The sequence below is a fragment of the Asparagus officinalis genome, chromosome 5 (genome assembly GCF_001876935.1).
Source record: "Asparagus officinalis chromosome 5, Aspof.V1, whole genome shotgun sequence".
Classification (NCBI taxonomy): domain Eukaryota; kingdom Viridiplantae; phylum Streptophyta; class Magnoliopsida; order Asparagales; family Asparagaceae; genus Asparagus; species Asparagus officinalis.
Window position 1 is genome coordinate 130,260,593 of NC_033798.1, and position 23,735 is coordinate 130,284,327.

General features: G+C 36.8%; 1 protein-coding gene across 1 annotated transcript; it reads right to left on the reverse strand.

Moving 5' to 3' along the window:
- On the reverse strand, window positions 7,311–22,615 carry LOC109841366 (mannosyl-oligosaccharide 1,2-alpha-mannosidase MNS1-like). The gene is made up of 14 exons (XM_020410305.1): window positions 22,167–22,615; window positions 21,431–21,478; window positions 21,182–21,349; window positions 20,961–21,073; window positions 20,760–20,825; window positions 20,378–20,549; window positions 19,472–19,561; window positions 13,336–13,463; window positions 13,064–13,129; window positions 12,781–12,889; window positions 12,575–12,673; window positions 10,359–10,439; window positions 10,104–10,274; window positions 7,311–7,906 (listed from the first exon to the last, which is right to left on the reverse strand). The coding sequence occupies exons 1-14, from the start codon at window positions 22,317–22,319 to the stop codon at window positions 7,664–7,666; spliced, it is 1,707 nt and encodes a 568-aa protein (XP_020265894.1). The 5' UTR covers window positions 22,320–22,615; the 3' UTR covers window positions 7,311–7,663.

Here is a 23,735-nt window from a genome sequence, read left to right on the forward strand (position 1 = left end):
AAATATATATTGTAGTTGCATGGGTTTGAACTCCTGACATCCTCTCCAAATTCCTAAGCTTTACCACTAGACCAAGTAGCCAAAGTGTTAATGTTAGTTCCACTTAAACTTAGCTCTTACTTGCCATTAGAACTAATATGAAATAAGTTAGAACTAACTTAAAATAAGTTAGAACTAACTTGAAATAAGTTAGAACTAACATGAGTTAGCTCATGATAGAATTTAAAAAATGGCATAAATAACTAGAGTTAGCTCATGTTTGTTCTATCGCAACTCATGTTAGTTCTAATTTTTACCAGCTCATGTTAGTTCTAATTTTTACCAGCTCATGTTAGTTCTAATTTATTTAATGCGTTAGTTCTAGCGTAAATGTTGGGTCTAAACGTCATGTTAGTTCCAATTTATGCCATGTTAGTTCCAATTAATGCCTTGTTAGTTCTAACTTCTCCAGTATTAGTTCTAACAGATATCGTGTTAGTTCTAATTTATTTAAATCGTTAGTTCTAGCATAATTGTTGGTTCTAAACGCCATGTTAGTTCTACTTGATGATGTGTTAGTTCTAGCTTCTCCAGTGTTAGTTCTAACAGGTATCATGTTGTTCTAATTTATTTATTGTGATATTCCTAGCGTAAGTGTTGAGTCTAAGCGTCATGTTAGTTCTAATTTATGCTATATTAGTTCTACCTTCTCCAGTGTTAGTTCTAACTAGTATCGTGTTAGCTCTAATTTATGTAATGCGCTATTTCTAGCATACTTGTTGGTCTAAACACCATGTTAGTTCTACTTGATGATGTGTTAGTTCTAGCTTCTCTAGTGTTAGTTCTAATTTATTTAATGCGTTAGTTCTAGCGTAAGTGTTGGGTCTAAACGCGATGTTAGTTCTAATTTATGCCGTATTAGTTCTACTTTCTCTAGTGTTAGTTCTAACAGATATCGTGTTAGTTATAATTTATTTAAGTCGTTAGTTCTACATAACTGTTGGGTCTAAACGCCATGTTAGTTCTACTTAATGATGTGTTTGTTCTAGCTTCTCCAGTGTTAGTTCTAACTTGTATCGTGTTAGTTCTAATTTATTTAAGTCATTAGTTCTAGCGTAATTGTTAGGTCTAAACGTCATGTTAGTTCTACTTGATGATGTGTTAGTTCTAGCTTTTCTAGTATCAATTCTAATAGGTATCGTGTCAGTTCTAACAGGAGCTCAACTAGAACTAATATAGCCACTAGAACTAACGTTTATATTAGAACCAACACTAGCTGGAAGTAGAACTAACATGAAATCAGCTAGAACTAACACGAGAACCACCAGAACTAACATGAGCTCAACTAAAACTAACTTAGCCACTATAACATGGTATAAACATATTAGTTCTACTTAAAGTTAGCTCTAACATGAATTAGAACTAAGTTAGAACTAACATATAATAAGTTAGAACTAATATAAAATAAGGTTTACTACTAGACCAAATAGCCTAAAGTATTTATATTAGTTCTACTTAACATTAGCTCTAACATGAAATAGAACTAAGTTAGGACTAACATAAAATAAGTTAGAACTAACATTAAATAACTTAGAACTAACACTAAATAACTTAGAACTAACATTAAATAACTTAGAACTAACACTAAATAACTTAGAACTAACATGAGTTATTGCTCATGATAGAGTTTAAAAAAGGGCGGGAAATTTTCCTCTATTTTTTCCCATCAGATCGCATTAATGGGCGTGACTTTCCATGTATTTTGTGGACCAGACGTCTGGGGAAGATAAGTGGAGGGGTAATTTCGGGGTTTTTTTTAAAAATACAATCTCTTTTTTTATACTGCTGACGTGGAGGGGCCTTGAAATATTAAATGATACTTTTTAGGACTGAATCACATGAGTCAAAATACAAAAGGATGTGTCACATGAACTTTCTCATTTTGGGCCTGGACACATTTTCCCCTAATTTGAAAGGAAAACCCGCTAATTTATCCAAAACTGGGCCCTAATGGGTTTCAAAATCGAAGTGACTCCGAAAAGACTTGGATCCAATCCGATTGGGTGGGGGTACGGATATGTCACGTGACACTGGCACGGGTCCGTATGCTTTTTTTTTTTAACCACAAAAAAGCGAACTCCATCAAGGGCGCAGAGTAAGCGGACAGATTACGGACCCCGCAAGTACCTGTAGGTATTCGGTTAGGACGGCACGTGTAAGATAGGACAGTTGGTGGGAAGTTAGGGAAAAGGGTACGGATTTGGGTGGTCCCAGCACGTGCCGCACATGGGCATGGAGTCATGGACCGTTCACTCAGGATACGCGTGCTGTTCCCATATCCCCCTCTGAGAGACTGGGTCCTGGGGCTAATGATGGTATAAAACAAATTTTCGGTGAAAATAAAAGTTTAATCTTAAATTTTTTCCCCCCATGTATCGAAAAATATAATACGAAAATTGATAATCAAAAGAATGTAAAAATTGGCCGACTGCACTTGACGTATCATACATTCTTTTTGGAGAAGCAGGCGAAAGAACTTGTAGTTTGGTTTTTAGGTTGAAGCATCTTTTGAACTAGTTTTTTTATATCTACATGTTTGACAACGTCTCAAATAAGCGAGTTATTAAGTCTCATTTAAAAAAAAAATTGGATTCTCAACTTTTGAAATAATCGCATCTAAGTAACTAGATTTGACCAAATTAAAGATTTTCGTATCAATATAAGTTTTATAAAACTTTTGTCATGAAAGCTAAAAGGTATCAAAAAGCTAGTATATATAGATTATAAGCTTCAAAGAATAAACCCTCCCAAACCCCATTGTTATTACATGATGTCCTCAGTGCATTATCTCATATCCACACTGGACTCAAAAATCATGAATATTCGTAACTACGTTGTTACTTGTACATCATTTCTACACTACGAGTTCTCTTTAAAAAAAATTTAAAATCAATGACTCATTAAGATAGCCAACACTTTTCTTTATTGTAATGTAAAAGTAGTATAAGAGAGAATAGTATAAATTGTCATTATTTAAAAAACATCCATGGATTAATCTCGATGAGGCATGATCTGTCTTGGTTGCTTGCACTTGGAACTGAGATGATGTGACTTTCTTTACCACCTTAATTTAAGAAATATTAGATTATATAATGTAACAGTTATATACTTGGCTCAACCGTTAGATAACAAATAGATAAGGATGAAATGTTTCATTTCGTTAGCTGGGCCCACTCACGAGGTAAACAGCAACCTAGTTAGTTAATTAATTATATAATCATTGGCCGGTCCATCAAAAAATCGTTACTGCGTAACGTGTTATGAATATTTTTTTTAATGTAATACTTTGTCGTTGAATTTGTAGTTACTTACTTTTTATTTGAACCAAGTTCTTCCTCCCTACGCTCAAAAGTTACAGGGGGCGGCGGTCTCGAGTCAATAATAAATTGATATGGGATTTTAACATGATCGATTAATTTACCTGATCTACTACGTAGATTCAGCGAACTAAGACATCAGATCCAGTTAAGCCAGTTTAATCTAATTCAAAGAATTTACTATTTCAAAAGATAAAACAAATTTTCAAAGCAGTAAATAAACATAACAATTAAAGTAATGTATTGTTACAAGATACGGGTATCGGGTTAATAAGGTCATTGAGGTGCCCATATCAATCTTGATATATCAACCTTTGTCCTTGATGCATTGATTTTCAAGCAAATTGATGCATGCTACACAGTATGGGTATCGGTTTCCATAGGGGCATTAATGAAGCGCCCCTCCTTGCCTAGCAATTTAACCGTCGTAAAAGAAACCAGCTTCCAAATTCAATCTCCCCCTGTTAGTCGCATGAAAATGAGATAAGTACATGAAGAAACGTTATCCATCATAGAAAGATAGAGGCTGTGTTTGGTTTGAGGGAAAGGGAGAGAAAAGAAAAGGAAAAAGAAAGTGGAAAGAAAGGAAAAGAAAAAGAAAGGAAAATAAAATTCTTGGAGAGAAAAGAAAAGGAAAAAGAAAGTGGAAAGAAAGGAAAAGAAAAAGAAAGGAAAATAAAATTCTTTTTGTTGTTTGGTTAGTTAGAAAATAAGTGGAAAGAAAGGAAAAGAAAAAGAAAGGAAAATAAAATTCTTTTTGTTGTTTGGTTAGTTAGAAAATCATAAAGAAAATTAGAAGGCAAATTGCTTCTAATGATAGATAATAATTTAATATTAAAAATTCATAATAATTCATAAAAATTAGTGGTAAATCTTATATAAATAACAAGTTAATACAAAAATACTACATAATTCATAAAAATCAGCCATACACATTAAAAAACAAAATTACCAAGTATAATATTGCATCACTAGGTTATTTCTACAACTGAAAAACAATTCTAATTTTTTGCTAGACAAAGTAATTATACAATCCAATCAAACAAAAATTACATTGTTTTCATTGTTTTGACAATAACTACTAAAAACAGCAAACAAATTTGTAATTGCAATAGTTGTACAAGCCCAACATTCAACAAGTACTTTCAGTTCAACTTTGTGTTCTCGACTAGTCCAAGGTCCTAACTAAAAAAGGCAAAAACAAAAAGTGAACATCAAGAAATATGCTCAAAAATTTGATTCAAAGATTCCTGCAAAGCAATAACATCAATATTTTCCTGACTTCAGTCAAAGGCTTCTTAGACCTTGTCATCCGCTTCTCTCCCTAAAGAAGAAAAAGAAAATATGAGTTACATTCAATTTTAAATGGACATGGAGTCAAAAAAGATAAATCACTAGGTACCATGAACTAAGAACAAGCTTGTAGAAAATCATATTGCATTGATTCAAAACTAGGACAATGTCAATGAGAAAAGAAAATTAATACAATGTCAGTATAAGATTATTATCTTAAGACTGAAAGCTCATACCAATGTGAAAAACCAAGACTAATCCCAGATTATGCATGCATTTTTTCACTAGTAAGTGTGAAAGAAATTATGCGCGTGTTTGTTATTTGCGGAGAGGACTTTGAGGGAAGCAACAAACAGTCCAAGTGACATGCCCTAGTTTCAATACACCAGATAAAAATGTCGCCACTGTCACATAAAGACGTTTTATGCTCATGGTCAGCTTCGTAATTTCTCTTCTATCTGATGATATCACTTGATGAGTTTTACCCGAAAATATTTGATCATGAACAAGTAGCATTCATGTGGATTTTTTCCCATATAATGACTTTGATACTAATATAGAGGCAATCTTTGAATATAGATTCTAATTAATCAAGTACTTTTGTGTCTTTCATAAGGTGTTTCTTGCTTCCAGTAGAGCATAAAATAAGAGTCTGGATTTCTGTTAATAATAGTTGCTTCTTACTAAAGCACCAAACGTTTGCTCGAAATTAATCCTACAATAATCCATTAATGTATTCTGTATTTCTTTTCATGTTGCATGCTTAATACCTTCCGGGACGAAGAGATGTTAGTGACATTCAACAGTGTTTCACAAAGTTTTGAATTGTTCAACTCATGAGCTTCTTTTACTATCATGATTGTGAGCAAATTAGATATGAGAAAATGTTCCTGATGCAGAAAACATTTTGGGATCTTGTTTTTTACCTTTTGAAGGCTCAATGCATTCTACATCATCCTCTTGATTAATTTTCAAGGTGTGAATCTATCTGAGCTGCCTAGAGTTAAACAATGCAAAAGAAAGCATTGTATAGTACCAACGAAAAATTTGTGTTATGATAGCTTCAAGTAGCTGAATACTTATTTCAAAGGGAATATAACAGTGAGAATGCTACTCAAAATAAAGAGAGATGCTAATTAGCAAACTAGAAGCCAGCCTAAAAATACTTTGCAAGAGATCCTGGAGAATAGTGTCAGATAATAAGCCTGCAAGTTAAGCTATTGGATTGGGTAAAACCTTTTAATATCAGTCACAGGTAAATTAAAACCGACACATGAATGTACCATTATTTAATAAGGTGCATAGTGAGATGAAATACTCCATTAACTAAAAGTGCGGATAAAATGTAGAAATAGCACCTTCATTTGCATGTTTTAATTTACAGATTGATCATGTAATAATAACTAAAAAATTAACATCCAATGAAAGCAAGCAATCCTTATCATGCCTAAGAAATTACTCCTCTCAACGATAAAAGTACACAAAACGTTAGAACCACCACAAGAGAATTGCAATGAACACTCCAGCAGAAGTCTTTGAGCAACATAGCTCTTTTAGAAGATAAAAGAATTAAAATTAGTTATATTCTCAACTAATAAATTGCTTACCTAAAAAAATAACAAATTGAGAGATAAATAGGAGTACGAGTACTTGACAATTTCACTATCATAACAAAACTGAATCCAATTATGCCCCCCTCCCCCCGACCTCCCAAAAAACAAGTTAGCACAAAAAAGTCTTATCTCCAATTCCTTGACCCCCATTCAAATTCCTCTACTCCCCATTCCAACAATAGTCTCTCTGTCCAACTCTTGGATTATAGAAATATTATCTCTAGCTAGCATAACTATTCATTGATCCATGCATTGACCCATAAAATAAAGTTTGATGAAGCATTAAGAAAATTTGAAATGTTCTTCACATCACTAGCTAATTATTTATGAAATTAAGTCTTCAATCTACAAAAAATCACCAAATCCAAGAATAAATTTTCTTAATATTGAAGATCCATACATTAAGTCTTCAATTGCACCCATTTCAAGCATTAGGAACCAAATTGTACCAATTGCAAGAATAATGTTTAAACCAATAAAAAATGATAAAATAATACCTCTGATGAACCAAAAAAAAGATCCTTTGATAGAACCATTGTATTGGAGAAAGATCAGAGGTTGCCGGCTTCGCGTTCCAGGGGTCCTCGCTTCCGCTGCCGTCGCCGCCGGCGGTCTCCGGTGTCTGCTCCGTCTGAGGCAGGAGAGAAGGTGAGGGGGTAGGAGAGGATTGGGATTTGATCGGCGTCGAGAGTTTGGTCGGCGTCGAACTAGGGTTTTGGAGACGGAGAGAGGAGAGAATTAGGAGGGGGCAAAGAGAGGGTGAGATCGATCGGGGAAAGAGTCGGAGTTTAGAGAGAGGTGAGAGATCGGGGAAAGTCGGAGGCGTCGATTCCGTCTCTCCCTCGTTTTCACCTGGGCAGCGGAGAGAAACGGGAAAAGAAAAAATAAATACGGGTTTTTCTGCAGCGAAAACTATTTTCATTTTCTTTTTTGTTTCCTTTCGAACCAAACAGTAGAAACCCACTTTCTCTTCTATTTTACTTTCTTTTCTCTCCCTTTCTATCAAACCAAACAGAGCCAGAATGAAATAGAATGGAAACTCGTCATCTAAAGTTATATCACACCTAGCTTTGACAGGTTTTATTAGCAAATTTAATTACTGAAGCAAATAAATCTTCCAGAAACAACATTATATCATTCGATCTTTCATACAACACCGACGGCTCTTTACCATCTCGTAATCTCTTATCCTCCAGATGGCAGACAACAAGTCCATGAGTCTAAAATGGTATACACCCTCCACGTATATGACAGGGTTAAAACACAAAAATTGCACTAATGTGTAACTCTAATCATGCTAACATCCGAGTGACTCAGCGAAGGTCGGTCCACAAGGCGGGGGAAAGAAACCAAATTATAAAATATCTCCCCACAAGGAAAAACTTCGGAATACTCGGGCATCTAATGGTATTCAGATCTTCCATGCTTTCTTCCAAGTCGTCGAAGGAATGGCCTGGGCTTTAGTTTTTCATCTGAGCCCTGGGGATTGTTCCTCTGAACAATTCTCAGAGGATGAGCTTCTGTATTGAAAACCCACTCATCAAAGGAGATGTATGACGGAGGTGAGAATAAGAGATAGAGATATTTGAGCGTCTCAGCAAGGAAGAAGCTCTGCATCATGTTGTCCTTGTCACCAGTATTCACCTGTAAGATCGTTGAGGATAGAAACAACTACATGAAATCTGAAGACACAAGAATAAGGGTAAACAAGTCAATCCAATTAAGAAAATATTGATACAAGGCAATATTATTCGAAGTGTCTTAAAAACATGCCTGCTTAAGCTTTTCCTCTGCCTTACACTTCAACTAATGATTAAACAGTAGATTATTGGATTAGTTACATTTTAGTATCATGAAGTAATTACACGAGTGACCCTAGAGTCTGGGTTTAGTTATATTTTGGTACCATGAAGTATGATGTAATTATACGGGGGACCCTAGAGTCTGGGTATCTATGCGAGGAACCCTGAGATTACTAATTGCAATTGTACGGGTGACCCTAGAACTGTTTGTTTTGGTCGATTCAGAGTTCTGGATGTCGGCTAGTGCTAGGGTTTGGGTCAGGATTAGTGTTGGGGTTAGGATTAGAGATATAGCAATGATTTCTCACTAAAGTTACATTGTTGTGACCCTAATTCTAACTCTAAAAGTCAGTAATTTTTGCTATAATCATAACCCCATCCTAGTTGTCCAATCCTAATCCTAACTAACATCCAAAACAACTCTACATCAGCAAAAAACAATGGCCTCAACCAGCCATTAGATTCCAGGGCCACTAACGTACTTAGATAAGTGATGTTAAGATTACCCATGTACATACATAGACTCCAAGGTTCACTCGTGTAACTGCACCATACTCTAGGATACCAGAAGTTAATGATATATTTCAACATTCTGTGCTGATACGAGTCGTCGTGCGAGCACCTTTGATCGCGGAATTATCAAAGGTGGTTGAGAAGAGGATGACAAAAACACAAGAATAATTCAGTATGTGGCGAAGAAAAATACCCTCTAGATTATGATATGAAAAGATTACAATCCCTCTCTCACAATATCACTAGAATCGAGAACAAACTCTCAATTCTCTCTAAACCATAATCTCTCTTGATTAGAATCTCTCCTTGATTACATCTGATTCTCTCTCTTGATCAAAACTGATCTCTCTTAGACCTAATCTCCTTAGATCTACATCTCTAACCATCTCCTTTGTTTAGAAACCCTAAAACAATCCCTTATATAGGTGTAACAACGTGGATAGCAAAGTGATAAATAACCAAGCCCAAACCCCACAGGAATTCGTGCAAACAGAAACCCAAACGAACCAGGAATCCTTCGATGAGTCGACTCATGTCTCATGTGCATATATGAGTCGACTCATGACAAATGGGTCGACTCATACAGTGATGAGTCGACTGCTCAGAGACTTTTGATAAAACGACTGAGTTTCATGAGTCGACTTATGACAGACATGAGTCAACTCAACCTGATGAGTCGACTCATGACTGTTATGAGTCGACTCACGGGCTGAAAACTGGATTCTTTGATTCGCCGTCTCGTTCCACGCTTCAACCTGCGTTCCACTGTGTTGTTTTACACCTCTATTCTTATGCTATTATGAGAATCATCTATCCTCAAGTTCCCATGAGGATCGCTAAGTTCCGAAGAGAAGATACACTTGTATCATGTGCACAGGAACCTTTTAGCAGAGTTTACCTCTATTACCAAAATAATATTGTTTTTTGAACGGGTTGTTAAATTATTAAGGATACTCGAAACTCTGAGGAGCTTCATCTTTACTTACCATTCCCCTCTCTTTCCCAATGTTTTCCTTTGCGTATTTGAGAAAGAATAGAAATTATATAGGAAAGCAGAAGAAAGAAAGGTTGATAGCTACTTTCATTTCCCTAACCAGGAAAAAAATTAAGCAATAAGTCAAGAAAGAATATAAATTATACAGGAAAGCAGAAGAAAGAAAGGTTGATAGCTACTTTCATTTCCCTAATCAGGAAAAAATTAAGCAATAAGTCAAGAAACGGCTATTTTAGTCTTAAAAGGCGACAAAAAGTTAAAGAATCAAAAATTAAAAAAATGCAAATACATAGAGATTGGAAGGGAAAATCATACATGAGAAAGATAGAAATATATAGAGGAAAGTGGAAGAAAGAAAGGTGGACAGTTTGTCATTTCGCTAAATCAGGGGAAATATAAGTAATATGTCGAGAAATAGCAATTTTAGTCCTAAAAAGCCAAACAAGATTAAGGAATCAAAAACTTTAAAATGAAAATACATAAAGATTGAAAGGGAAAATCATATGAGCACTGGTAATCTAGGAATACATACATCCTTCAGTCCAACATAACCAGAGTTGATACGGGAATTCTTCTCAAATGCTTGAAATATGTTCCAACCCCATTCTTGGTACGTCTTATTCCCAGTGTAGCGCCAAAGATACATAAGCGATTCAACAGTCTCTGGTCGTAATATATTCCATGAGGTACCAACACTCATGTCCTGCAAATAAATGCTCATGATTTTCTTGTAGGTATGCCCTCACAAGATAAAGTTAAGCAAGGATTCCAACGAAAGAATATCAACCTGTCCAGCGTGAAAAAAATAATTTTCTCCTGCAAGTTTTGTTGGAGTTGACTGGTAGAAGTTATAACAAGTCCAAGCAAGCTGCATAAGAAAGTACTAATTAAGGGGAAGTCTAGGATGTCAAGAATCAGATATTCATATACAAGACCTAACTATTTATCAAAGTTAACAAATTAAGTAATCCAAGCCCTGCAGCAAAACAGGAGTAGCAAGAAGATTAAAACATCTTAAAATGTCTTTCTGTCAGACAAGTAAGAAAAACACAATGCAACAAGCAACCTAACATGTGCATATGAAGGGACCCAGTATAAACTTCGCCTTGTACGTATAAAGAAAAGAAGGATGGTGAATACTTTCAATTTCATATACCAATAAATTCATAAAATGTTAACCTATTGTACAGAAATAACGAGCATTGTTTAATGTAATGTTATAGTGGGGAAATCCAATCATTATATAAGGCAGCAAGCTCTAGGTAAAGGCAGGTTACATTTTTCTATCAGCGGAAACCTATGTTACATGGGTACTTATATCATGAAGCCGCACCCATACCCAACACATACCAGACACCGAAACATCCAGACTCCTCAGATATGTCTCTCATGTGTCATAGCCCTACCAGACAACGCAACTCATTGGACCTTACTGAAGATACACATATATATATTCAGCCATGTATTCAGTTAATGCCTGATTTAATTTAAAACGCTTATCATATACTTCTTGGACGTTTATACTACACTTCACATCCGCTTCCTGAAACTCGTTGGACATGGGTCAGATACATTTCAGTCCGCATCCGGTTCAAAACTATAATTTTAAAGGTCGTTTGGGTTATCTAGTTCAAAAACAGGTGGTTTTAAATTTATAATCTATATAATAAAAGAAACATAAAAATGAATGAATTTAATTCTCATAACACATGTATGGATACATATTACTAATCTTATTAATTTCACCATATGTATATAGCCTGGTCCCCACACCCTACCTTTTACAAATTTGCCATTTCCCATACGCGTGCCCGTATCTATGTAACATAGGCAGAAACGAGAACAACTTAGGTAACCACTTATTATGAGGTCAAAATTTGTACTAAGAGAACACACAAACAAGTATCTCCTTAATACGAAGAATTTCCCATGGTTGCACAGACTGATTTGTGAAGACGAGGGTGTAGCGTGGGACTGTCTAGATAAAATAACACAAAGTGGAAGAAATTGATATCTGTCAACTTCCAACTGTAAAATACTTGGGTTGTGAAATACTTGTTGGGATCCCAGGGGTACAAATCGCAATAGAAGATTGCAAGTCAATGGCACAAAGTAAAGACACATGTACAGAAAAAAGAAAAGGCTGAGATGGTTTCGAGCTCTAACCAATAATGATCAAGTATGAGCAATAGCGCTATAGGAAGTACGAGATGAACCAATTAAAGAATAAATGTCAGCCTACAGACAATTGTGTGCACTCAAGTGGACTGTAAATTTGAATGTAAATATGTGATTACCCTTCCATAGAAAAAGAAGATGAGTATGCTAGAGGTTTGCGGTGCTTAAACTTCATGACCTATAAAGTAAGTTGTCCTATTGCCCACCAGTCTTCTTGGATTTATGGAAAGCCCTCCCCTGTTCATAGTTAATGGGAATTTGGCATAACTGACTCATTTTGATGCTTAAAAGATGATAACGTTTTCCATCAGGCTGGTTTTCTAAGATGATCTTTTATGACAAGCCCCAGTTTTCATGGTCTTTTTTATCTAAAACTTCAGACATTTTTTGTTTCTCAAGGAGCATTCTCATTATATTGTTCTATTGACAGGCTTATGAAATCATATCAACTTAGAGAGATTGGGCAATATATTAGTCTATCGACAGGCATTGTAAAACTTTGGTCAACTTTTTTTTTTCTCAAGGAGCCTTCTCATTTTCGAACTTCACTTCATAGTAACCCCATTTTCCAGAAAAGGACAACTAGATGATGACCATGTCTCAATTGTCTCAGTGTGCACATTTTTGTAACATGTAAGTCAACATACATTAGCATTGCACTCAAGAATTTTTAATCTGGTGAGTAGAGGCTAAAACCTAAACAAAATAGAACCAGGCTTGACTTATCCTCGTAGCACTTAAGCACTTGATTCCATGAGCTAAAATGAACAGTATGTCCCTTAACAAGCAACTGCGCGCTCAATTCATAGTCTAGAATAAGCTTACCTCCTCTGCAAGGGATAACATTTTTTTCGCCTTCTCTGGGCCATAGCCAGATGATCCTAAAGCTAACATGCCTGGAACAAAGCATGCTAATTCGTCCATCTGCAAATATTAGAAGCACAAACACTTGAAAAACACCAGGAAGAAAAAAAAAACATAACATCCCATCATCAAACAGGAACTATTCAACAGCAAAACAGGGCAAGTACCTTGTCAGAAAGAGATTCACCAGTTTTTTCACATATATATGAGAAAGAAGATGGTGTAGTTTTCCGAATCAAGCTTATCAAGCCCTCCATTGATGTTTCCCACATATCTCTGTTAAAGCATTGGATGAGAAATCCATGATTAATTCACAATATATACTGGATAGAGGAAACTGAAGGGTAATCGTGCTGAACAACCTATATACGTTAGTCACAGGTAACAACGTGTTTCAAGAGCCGAATTAAACAATATGATATTCATTTAGTATAAATGAAATGTACTAACCTGTAATGCTTCACTGTTTCAGTTTTGTTCCCTTGAATCCACACTTTGAGTAAATATTCGTAGAAACTGCAAGGTTAGTCGTTCAAGTTATTAGCATTGCGTAGGACCCACTCTAATGAAATGAATACATGATTCCAAAATCAAAATGGAAGGAACTTGCAACAATTCACAGGAAGGAAAAGAAGCCATCCATGGAAAATAGTGTGTCGGAAGGAAAGAAGCCGTTCACATGGGCAATTTGACAATATTTCCAACAGAGAAGGGAGTGCTACCTATCACCCATAGCGCCAAATGTAATTGTTGAGTGATATGCTGCAGTCCCCGTATGCGGATTTATAAAGATTGGAAGTAAACCATCCCTTGGAAATGTCTTCTGAAGTTGTGTGATAACATTCTCTGCCTGAAATAAATGATGCAATTAAGGGCATCCAATGCAACAATAAAAAAAATATAGGAAAAATTGTGTAGAGGCCCCAATTAGAATCCTTATGTGACCCAACCCCCTTGACTTTAGGCCATGTGCTTAGGTCCCTTGACCCAACTTCTCATGTGAAAAATCCCTCCTCAATCCATATTTATCTCACATTCATAAAATACCCCCTCTTCTCTATATAGCCTCCATGCTTCTCCCTTCTCTTCCACCCTATCTCTATCCTCTTCTTTCCTTCACCCATCATCCTCCCTCTCTCTCCTTTATTCAACTTCATTCTCCTCAATCCATATTTATCTCACATTCATAAAATACCCCCTCTTCTCTATATAGCCTCCATGCTTCTCCCTTCTCTTCCACCCTATCTCTATCCTCTTCTTTCCTTCACCCATCATCCTCCCTCCTCTCTCCTTTATTCAACTTCATTCTCCTCCCTCCTCTCTCCTACATTTCAACTTCATTCTTATCCCTCTTCCTCCTCCACTCAGCCTTCTCTTTCCTCCACTCTCTGTCCCACCTCCACTTTCCTCCCCTCTAGTTCCCCCTCGTCTTCCATTCCACTTCCAACATCCTCTCTCTTCCTTTATCTCCAATTTCTTCTTCACATTCCACAAGCATCACCATATCATCCAAATATCAAGTTTTGGGATAAATACATGCATCTCATAAAATCACTTTGAAGTTAACACTTAACAGTTAAAATTAGCATCTAATATTTACAATTATTATCTAACAATTAAAGTTAACATGTGAAGTCTAAAGTTCAAATCTAATGATTAAAGTTAACATGCGAGTTCTAAAATTAACATCTACTTTTAGAAATTAATATAAAAGCTTTAAAATTATTAGATATTAACTTCATCACATGTTAACTTTAGACTTCACATGTTAACTTTAATTATTAGTTGTTAACTTTAGATGTCCCGTGTTAAAATTAGACCTCGCAGGTCAACTTTAAATTTAGATGTTAAATGTAAAGTTTTTAACGTTAACTTTAACTATTAATTGTTAACTTTAGTGTGATCTTTCGAGATAATCCTTTTACCCAAAAGAGATGGCCGTTCAGCGATGCGACATTTATTGTGGTAGAAGAAAGAAAAGAGAGGGTTAAGGAAAGAACAAAAATGACAAAGCAGAGGTGTGCCTGTGAAAAAATAACACTTGAGAATTGATAAGGAAAAAGGAGGGGGATGTAATGATGGATGCTGGTGATGAAAAAGATAATGGTTAAGGAGGAGGAATTATTCATGAGTTCATGAGAAAAATTATTAATGAATGGAGAAGGAGGAGAAACAATTATTCATGGGTTAAGTTCTTCCTTTTCCTACTCCTTTGAAAGATCAAATACACATTTCGTTTGATCTATTTCTTTATTTCCCCATGAATCGTATGCTTGTGACAGTAGCGATAAAATTTTCTCAAATCTAATCGACTTGATTGGGACTTCTCATGCCATGGTAATGATCTATTTTACCTAATTGATGGATCCAAAAATTCATTTTAATGAATTAACGATTGGTTTTATACGAAACGCCTTGTTATCTTACCAATTATGTGCTTCAATATTATTACCTAGAGTAAGCGCTATAGCTAACGATGAACAACCAGAGCATATTACTCACTACATCAAACAATTTCCATTAATGAAACCATGGAAATCCATCGAAAAATCAAAAATACGCATGTCCGATAAAATGGTTGTTGCTATCCAATGGTTCAAACTACACTCAAAGGTAGGGCATTTCCCATTGATATAGGAACTTCTGTATTAGAAACTATGTTACCCGGGTACTTCATTATTGAAGCCGTACCCGTACCGAACACGTACCCGACACTTTCCCGTACCCAAACTTTGTGGACACTTCTTGAATATATGCATGCATTTATTACAACATATACTCAATTATACGATATATGTGTTAATTTAAAATACTTGTCAAAGACTTCCTGGACGTAGAGTTTACACTTCACATCCGTCTTTTGAAACTAATGGGATACGGGTCGGATTCGTTTCAGTCCATACCCAAGTTCAAAACTATATAGTTAATGGGTCGTTTAGATGTTTAGTAAAAAATGAGTAGTTTACAATTCACGATAATCAATATGATAAAATAAACTCAAAAATGTGATCGAAATTTTAATTCTAATATATACATGTAGTCATGTCCCCGTACCCAACATTTTACAGTTTTGTCGTGTCCCCTACCCGTACTCGCACCGGTATCAGTACCAGTGCCCATTTCCATGCAACTTAGACCAGAAACAATGGTATCTTCAATTATAGCTCCTCTGGGATGTAAAATATACCTCTTCTCACCATCCCCATAGTGTATGAGAAAAATGTATGCATTTCGATAAGGATCGTATTCTATGATTACGATTCTCCCAGATATGAACCATTTACTAGAATAAATAAAGGGCACATTGTCCTTTATTATCCAATGGCGAATCGATGACCTGTGTATAAAAAAGAGGAATTTTTGGATTTGCATAGAAAAAGGAAATAAAATAAAAAATAATATATATAATATTAAAATTCCTAGAGAGAGATACATTTGTGTATTGATAAGACCATTCACTATTTCTTTTTTCAAGGAGAGGTGTAAGTGCCCAAAACTTATGTTTTTTGAAAAATATAAGAAATCTTTCTTTTTTCGCCCGCTTCAATTTAGAGGTTTTTCGTCATGCACCACCTGTGTTCGCATTCCCGAAGGCACCCCTCTCTTTCAAGAGGATTCGTGGCATGTCAAGCCCTGGTAAGGTTCTTCGCTTTGCATCAAATTAAACCACATGCTCCACCACTTGATTCTCTCCCAATTGGTTGGATCGTAGGTGCGATGATTTACTTCATGAGCGAGGTCTTTGGTTCAAGTCCAGGATGGCCCAACTGCGCCTAGGAAAATAATAGAAGAAGCGAGGAAAATAATAGAAGAAGCTTCTGACTCTTTCATGCATGCTCCACTTGCCGGGGGGGTGGATATAGCTCAGTAGGTAGAGCTCCGCTTTTACAATTGGGTCGTTGCGATTACAGGTTCATGGGAAAAAAAAGAGAGGGAGATGAGAGGTTGCAAGTGAGGGCATATTAGGAATAAAAAAGATGTTTTCTCTCTCTGTTGATATGGCAGTTGTAAAGGGGCTTTTTCATATGAGAACTTGGGTCAAGGGGCCTAAGCACATGACCCAAAGCCAAGGGGGCTGAGTCACATGAAGGTTGTAATTTTCGGGCATAGACACAATATTTCCAAAAGTATAATAGAATGGTCCCAACATGCAGAGTAATCATTCTAAGAAGCAAGTCATCTAGTGGAGCTTGGAGATAGCACATTTACTTGATGCAAATGAAATAAGGAAGCGTCATTTGAGATGATCCTGACGTGTCCAAAGTTCAATAGACACACACATACACACACACAACCCCACCCTCACGCCTGCCCACCAGTTCGCACGGACACACGCATGCACACGCACGCACACATACCCACACACGCAAAGGAATCCAGTGAATGTAAACTGAATTAATGTAATTGAAGAGAAGCTAGAACTAGATACACACCCAAAAGATCAAGATTGGAGACAGTACAGAAGGAGACATGCACTTCCTTGAGCTTTCAGGCTGTCAAGCCCAAAAACTTGGGAATAACAGGATTGTAAATATATGAAACCAACAGCTACTGGATGAATAAGAGAAATAAGCTTTCACAAAGCATAAACATAATACATTAATCCTATATGCATAGTAGATATAATCTTATTGAAATTACTAACAAATGAAGCAAGCAAAGGCATAATAAATGCAAAGCAATTTTGACTAACAGAGAATAATGCAGCAATGTTAGTGTGATATATAATCAGGGAATACCACATTCCATAAGAAAATCATCATTGCTGAATGCTGACCCCACAATTATTATGCATTAGATAAAACTTAACAGATATACTGAAAAGTTTGAAAACACGACTGCCAGACTATAATTTTCATTATAAGGGTCTTATTTGCAATGTTTATACTGCTGAAATAATCAAACTGCTATGCGTTTCTAAGAAGAGCAGCTGCTGTTCTCTTGTTTATGTTTGCCTTAGATAAAAGCTAATTGCTCATTCAGACACCACTGAATGAGGAATAAGAGATTAGCCAAGATTATACTTGAGAAATTTGATCCAAAAGGAAACCCAAGGTTTGAAATCATATACAGTAACCAGAAGAGACTGGATACACCTCATAATTTTTCTAAAAAGATCGCCAACAAGAAATATACATCTTTACATGTTCATCTGCAGCAAAAAAAAAAGGTAAGGCTTCTTATTTCCCCTTCACATGTATAATCTTCATATTTCATAAATTCTGATTGTTTTATGAGTTGAGAGCAGTTTCCATTCTTTCGATTAAATCAACTGCTGAGCAGCATAAAGCATTTAGGCTGCCAAGGAATCTTAAGATATAAAGTTATTGAGCTGTGCACAGAAATACATATTTATCAGGGGTATAATCCACTAGTAATTAAAATTTAGGTGTAACAGAGAGAGAAGAGAATGAACAAAAAAAGGAAATGGATCGTTCTAACTGCACCAACCAAAAAACTTCTGAGTTCACATGGATAGTGCAAAGTCTGATGCTGAGTATAATTATTTTAGACCTGATGTTTGAATAAATTAATACTTGTAAACTTGGGGGAACAAAATATCAGTTCTTTATACTATATGATAATTTTAGCGTTACACCCTTGAAAAATAACAGATGATAATTGTGAGCTCACACGTTCAGACATTGTAGTATCCATTATCTCAACAACTGAAATTATTGCATCAAAAGTTTCCCCTCACCTTCTCACTGAAGTACTCTCCTTGGTCCCCACCTCTCACTGGATGAGAATATTCCACTTTTATTTAGATTTTTTGTGAATATTTAAGATGGCAATATGTTTAGCCAGGGCAATTAAGAATATTTTTCTTCCAGAAAACAAGCATAGTTGGGTGATAAGATGATTGAACCCAACATGCTAAAAGATATAACAACAAGCAGATTCATCCATAAGAAGTTAAAAGCAGAGCATTGATTTAGAATAAAATCAATAAGATTGTCATACAACCAGCAAGCGGGATTCAAACTACATCTCCACAAAATCAGTAGATTTAAAGTGACAATGGTGTGATAATTGAGTGACGATTGATAAAGAATAGAGTATTAAATGAGTCATCCATAATAAGTTAGATGTATCATCAATGGAGAACAAAATAAGATAAGCAGTTGAGATTCTTAGGCATATGCCAGGAGTGCCAAACTTCAGAAACATGACAAGATCATAGACTCATAGTTTAAAGAGTAATCAGGATCGAAGGTAGACTAAACGAAACACGATGGAGGCACTAGAAAGGTAGTTGTTAATTCAACAAAAAAAAGCCCTTAGCAAAAAGATGAACCGGGAAAAGGATTCATGCAGTCGAACCAAAAAAGTGGGATGAGATAATTATTATTGTTGTTCGCGCTTGATCTATAATTGTACAACAAAGTGCTCCTTGAAAAATCTAAACGTATATATACACACGCACGCACACATATCATTGTCTGATGTCACTTCTGACCGCACTTAATTTTCTTTTATAAGTCAGTCCTGACATGCAATCAACAATAAAGATCATCAACACATCTTAAGTCCACAATGTGCTGCTTTAATTCCAAATGAAAAGAGTATTCGAGTCAATATAATGGGCAAGAGAATTTTGGTCCCTAATTCTAGATGGTGGTTAACCAATTTGGCAAGTCGTTACAAGCCTGAGTGAATAATTACAATCCCATATCCTTAATCAGCAACCTTAAGAACATGTTCTGCAAGACAACAGAAGCATAACAGCACCAGTCACCTTAGAGAAGCAGTCTTGAAATTATTGTAAATTTGTAATGCATCCTCACCATCAACCTTACCCTCAAGAATTGCAATAACACTAGGGCAGTATAAGTAATTCGAAAAAAGAGAAAATACCTTCTGCTGGTACTTCGGGTCTCCTGTCCTTTGAGATAATGCTATAAATTCAAGCTGTTCCGTACCAGAATCTGCTAGAATACTATCTCCCTGCAGTTGAAAGAAAAATAACTCAATAGTGAAATCTATTACATTTTCTCCACATACGGAAATAACATGGAACTTAAGCAAGATAAAACAGTTCCTTTTAGGTTACTTTAGTGGCCTAGATAGTGCAAAATATAAAAGAAAAACCTAACCGATGCAAAATCTAAAACAAAAGAAAAAAGAAAAATGCAACCAGGAAAAGAACAAGAACCAACTGAAAGAAATATGAGATGTCGACATAAATAATACACGACCAGTCTACAATAAAAGAGCAATCGTCATGAGCAGACAATTAGCACATGGTCAATTGAAATAACATTTAAATTAACTATTAGTGTTTACAAACTGCGATAACATCATAAATATCCAAGATGGTTTATGATGTTCACTACTCTTATTCGTAATTCAATAGCAAAGGAGGTTATAGATGCAAGGTTGAAGCCAACCTACGCAGATCTGAAAATCAAACGTAAGTAGAGGTTATCAATTTTTATACTAACTGACAGCATCAAAGCCTTAAGAATTCTCACTTTGTACAAAGATCAACCATATGCTCAAAGAGATTGTCATGACACAGTCTTGAAAGTTATATTTGGAAGATGAAGATATATGTGATAAGTATAATGAGTGCTTAACCAAGCAAAGTTCACATGTCAAGAAAGAAATGATCCAAAGGTAGATGGATCTTCAATTTGAAGTAGCCATTCATGTGGTTCTGGGTAAATGAAAGTGAATATCTTAACGGACAGGTAACTCATGCAAGACAAGAATAGTCAACTTAATTAAAAAAAAAGCAGAAAGAGGATGTGATCAAATCACCCCAGTCCATCCCGAATTATGTGCATTTCCACGAGCCAAGTTAATTCTGTTATAAGGAATTCCTGAAGGTGTATCCCACGCAGGCAGCAATCTGTCGGTAATGTCTTTTGCCTTTTCAAGAAATACCTCATCTCCAGATAGATCATATGCGCTAAGAAGTCCGCCAACAACTCTACAATGTCAATTGCAAAGAAAGGGGAGGCATAAGCAAAGCTTCAGCGTAAACTAATAGGAAAGACCCAGCTCCAGCATGCACTAGCAATATTGCTCATAAGTTTAAGATGGAGCCAGTAATCTCACCAAAAGATCAGAAGTTATATACTGGAACTTATTCCCTAGAAATGATGATAAACAACTACAAAATTAAACCTTATAACGCAACCTTATGGTCGTCTCAAAAACACTTGCTTCGTAGTCCTTGTTGAAATCTAAGGAGTTTGCAACCCACCTGCCATCAAATAACTATAAGTACAGAGAGAGAAAATGTTTCTGAAACTTTCTCATAATGCCTTTGGTCCAAAATAAAAAGGTCAAGGTTGTTGATTGTGTCAATATTACACTTAGATATTGCGTTACTACTCACTCTTTAGCCTTCCGGAATTCATCTTCTAATCCCATTATGTACAGAGTATCAAGGGAGTCAACTAGTGTTGCCCCCATACCACCAAAACTGTTAACACCATTTTTTGATTGTGGCTGGAGTAAAAAGAAACACAGATCTTAATTTAATCTGAACAAGCATTGGGAAAGTTTGAAAACACTGAATAAACATCAGATTTATGTGTTGTTATCATATCAACAAACCTGAAGCTCATCCTCGCCCCATGCATACTTCTCATACGAATTCCACGCATGAAGCATAGCCTCCTTCACCTTTTCTCTTCGCAGATCGTTTATAGGATCTAAATCTAGAGGATCTTTACCACTGCTTCCTGTCTCATCCGCCACTGAGCCATCCTCTCCTCTCCGCAACTGCAGGTTACTCAAATTACTCGAGAGGAAAAGTAGACATTAAAATCTTCTGATTTCAATACTTGATTCAACAGTGAATACCTGATCTTGCAACCGATTAAGTGCTTCTGTTAATTTTGAAATTTCTTCCTACAGAATGCAGATTGAGGTTGCGTTAGAGAGCATACGTGTAAAATGTTGCATGCAAACTGATATGCAGTTACTCAGTTAGCTTACTGCTATGAAAGGTGGGGTGGGGTGGGGTGGGGGTGGGGGGGATCAGGCATCTGTATCCAATTAGATAAGAATGCAGATGCAACTTGATAAATACTAATAAGAACTACAATCATAATATTAGTATCAAATTTTAGACGAGAGAATTCAAGGCCTAGACATCCCCTAGACATCCCACATCCAAAATTGTATTGGTTGTAATGTCTACATTTAACTATGAGGATGCCTGAATAACCTATGCCCATATTCAATTTGATATCTTGATTTGAATTTTCAATTATCACAAAACTAAAAGTATCAATAAATCATCCAAATTAAAAGGAAATATGTAAGCAAAACTAATAATAACTTGAAAGCAAAGTAACACCACAAGCTTTGCCGACCGGAAAACAAGCTCAAAATTTTCTCTGTATTCAAAGGAATTAGTCCCAAAAAAAAGATTTCTGATACCAGATGACGTACCAGCATCGAGATCCAGGACAGATTGTTCAAGGTCATAACGTATACGGGCTTATAGAAGAACATAAAGATAATTCTGATGCTTACAAAATTACTCGAAGGAAATGAAATTTTAATCAGAGATCTGAACGGATCGGAACCGAACCTCGTGTTCTCGGAGAAGGGATTGACGATCCCAGACGAAGAAAGTGACGACGACGAAGGCGATGAAGATGAGAGCCAGCTTCTTCGGCCGCTTCAGGTAGTAGGTCGGATGGAGGTACCGCCATCGGGACGAGGATGAGGATCTGCGCGCCATTGCAGATCCAGAGCTCCCCCAAACCCTAACCCTAGATCGGAAAAAGAAAAAAAAACCCTAGAATTTGGGACTGAGGTTATTTTTGCTCTCGCTATATTTTGTTTTCGGGCTCAGAGAGAGCTCTATGGTGGGAGACGCGAGGCCTTTGTTGAGCAGTCAAGAGAGGGGGTGGAGGGGGGAGAGAAATTTCTACTCGCCGGGTTAGTCGGTGGGGCCCACCGACAACAACGGCGAGGGGCGATTGCCAACTGATGAATGTGCGTGTGTGAGAGAGAGAGAGACAAACGACGGTCCTAACGCTTCTAAATGGTCCATTAACTTCGGGTGTGCTGGGTAATCATTTTTTTTAACATCATGTCATGAAGTTTCTTTTTCAAATGTGTTTTGAAAACACATTTTGGTCAAACTAGTTTGACCATTTATATAACGACAGTCGCGGCACGACTTAGCGGTGATGGGGAGTGTCCCAGTGCGGGGTATTGGGCCGGCGGACGACGACGGGTAGCGACGACGACGTCCAGCTACCAGCGGGTTACGAGAAAGTGCCGGCGGGCGGCCGACGGGCGTGACGGCAGCGGAGGCGCGACGGGTGAGCGGGTGGCTGGCGGCGGCGCGGTGGCGTGCCGAGCAGCGCGCCGTGGCGGCCAACTTAGGGCGGCTGGGGACCGGTGGCTGGCCTGTGGCGGTGGCGCGTGCGTGGCTGGAGGCGTGTGCCAGTGCTGCCAACGGCGCGGCCGACGGCGAGGCGGAACGACGGCGGCGGCGGGGCCGTGGGGGGGCCGGCGGGCCCCGAGGCGTGCGAGTGGGACGGGGGTGCGCACTCGGACCGGGAGTCGGTGGCGCGGCCCGCAGCGACGGGCGAGCGGGCGGCGGCGGCTTAGATGAGAAAACGGAATCTCAAAACATATTTTTGGTGTTTTGAGAAATTTGTTTAATTTTTAGATTTTGTAAAGGGACAGGTCAAAAAGAACGTCCCGGTTACAAAACGCGTTTCTTTGTTTTTGTTGAAAAAAAATAGAAACGACAAAAACGCCACGGTTGCCAAACGCTCCCGAAGTGAAAAAGTCTGGGAATCAGTTTCTTATTCTATGATCAGTTAATTAATCACCCTAAAAATGTCTATTTATGAACTAAATCCTGATGTTCCGAATTAGGGCAATCTAAATTTTGCTGATCTGATCTGATTTTTAAATAGCCCTTTGCTTTTCCTATCGCAGGTTATTAATTAGTTGTTTACATCTTTTGATTTTTATTATTATTTGTTTGGATGAAAGTATGCCACTTCTATGATTATTAGATTTATGATCTTATTGCTCACTTGTATTTCTTTACCCAATCCTTTTTTTTTTTTTTGATTAATTATACCGATCAGTGCAGTCTGATTTTTGAAAAGTCAATAGTGGGTCAAGTTCAATC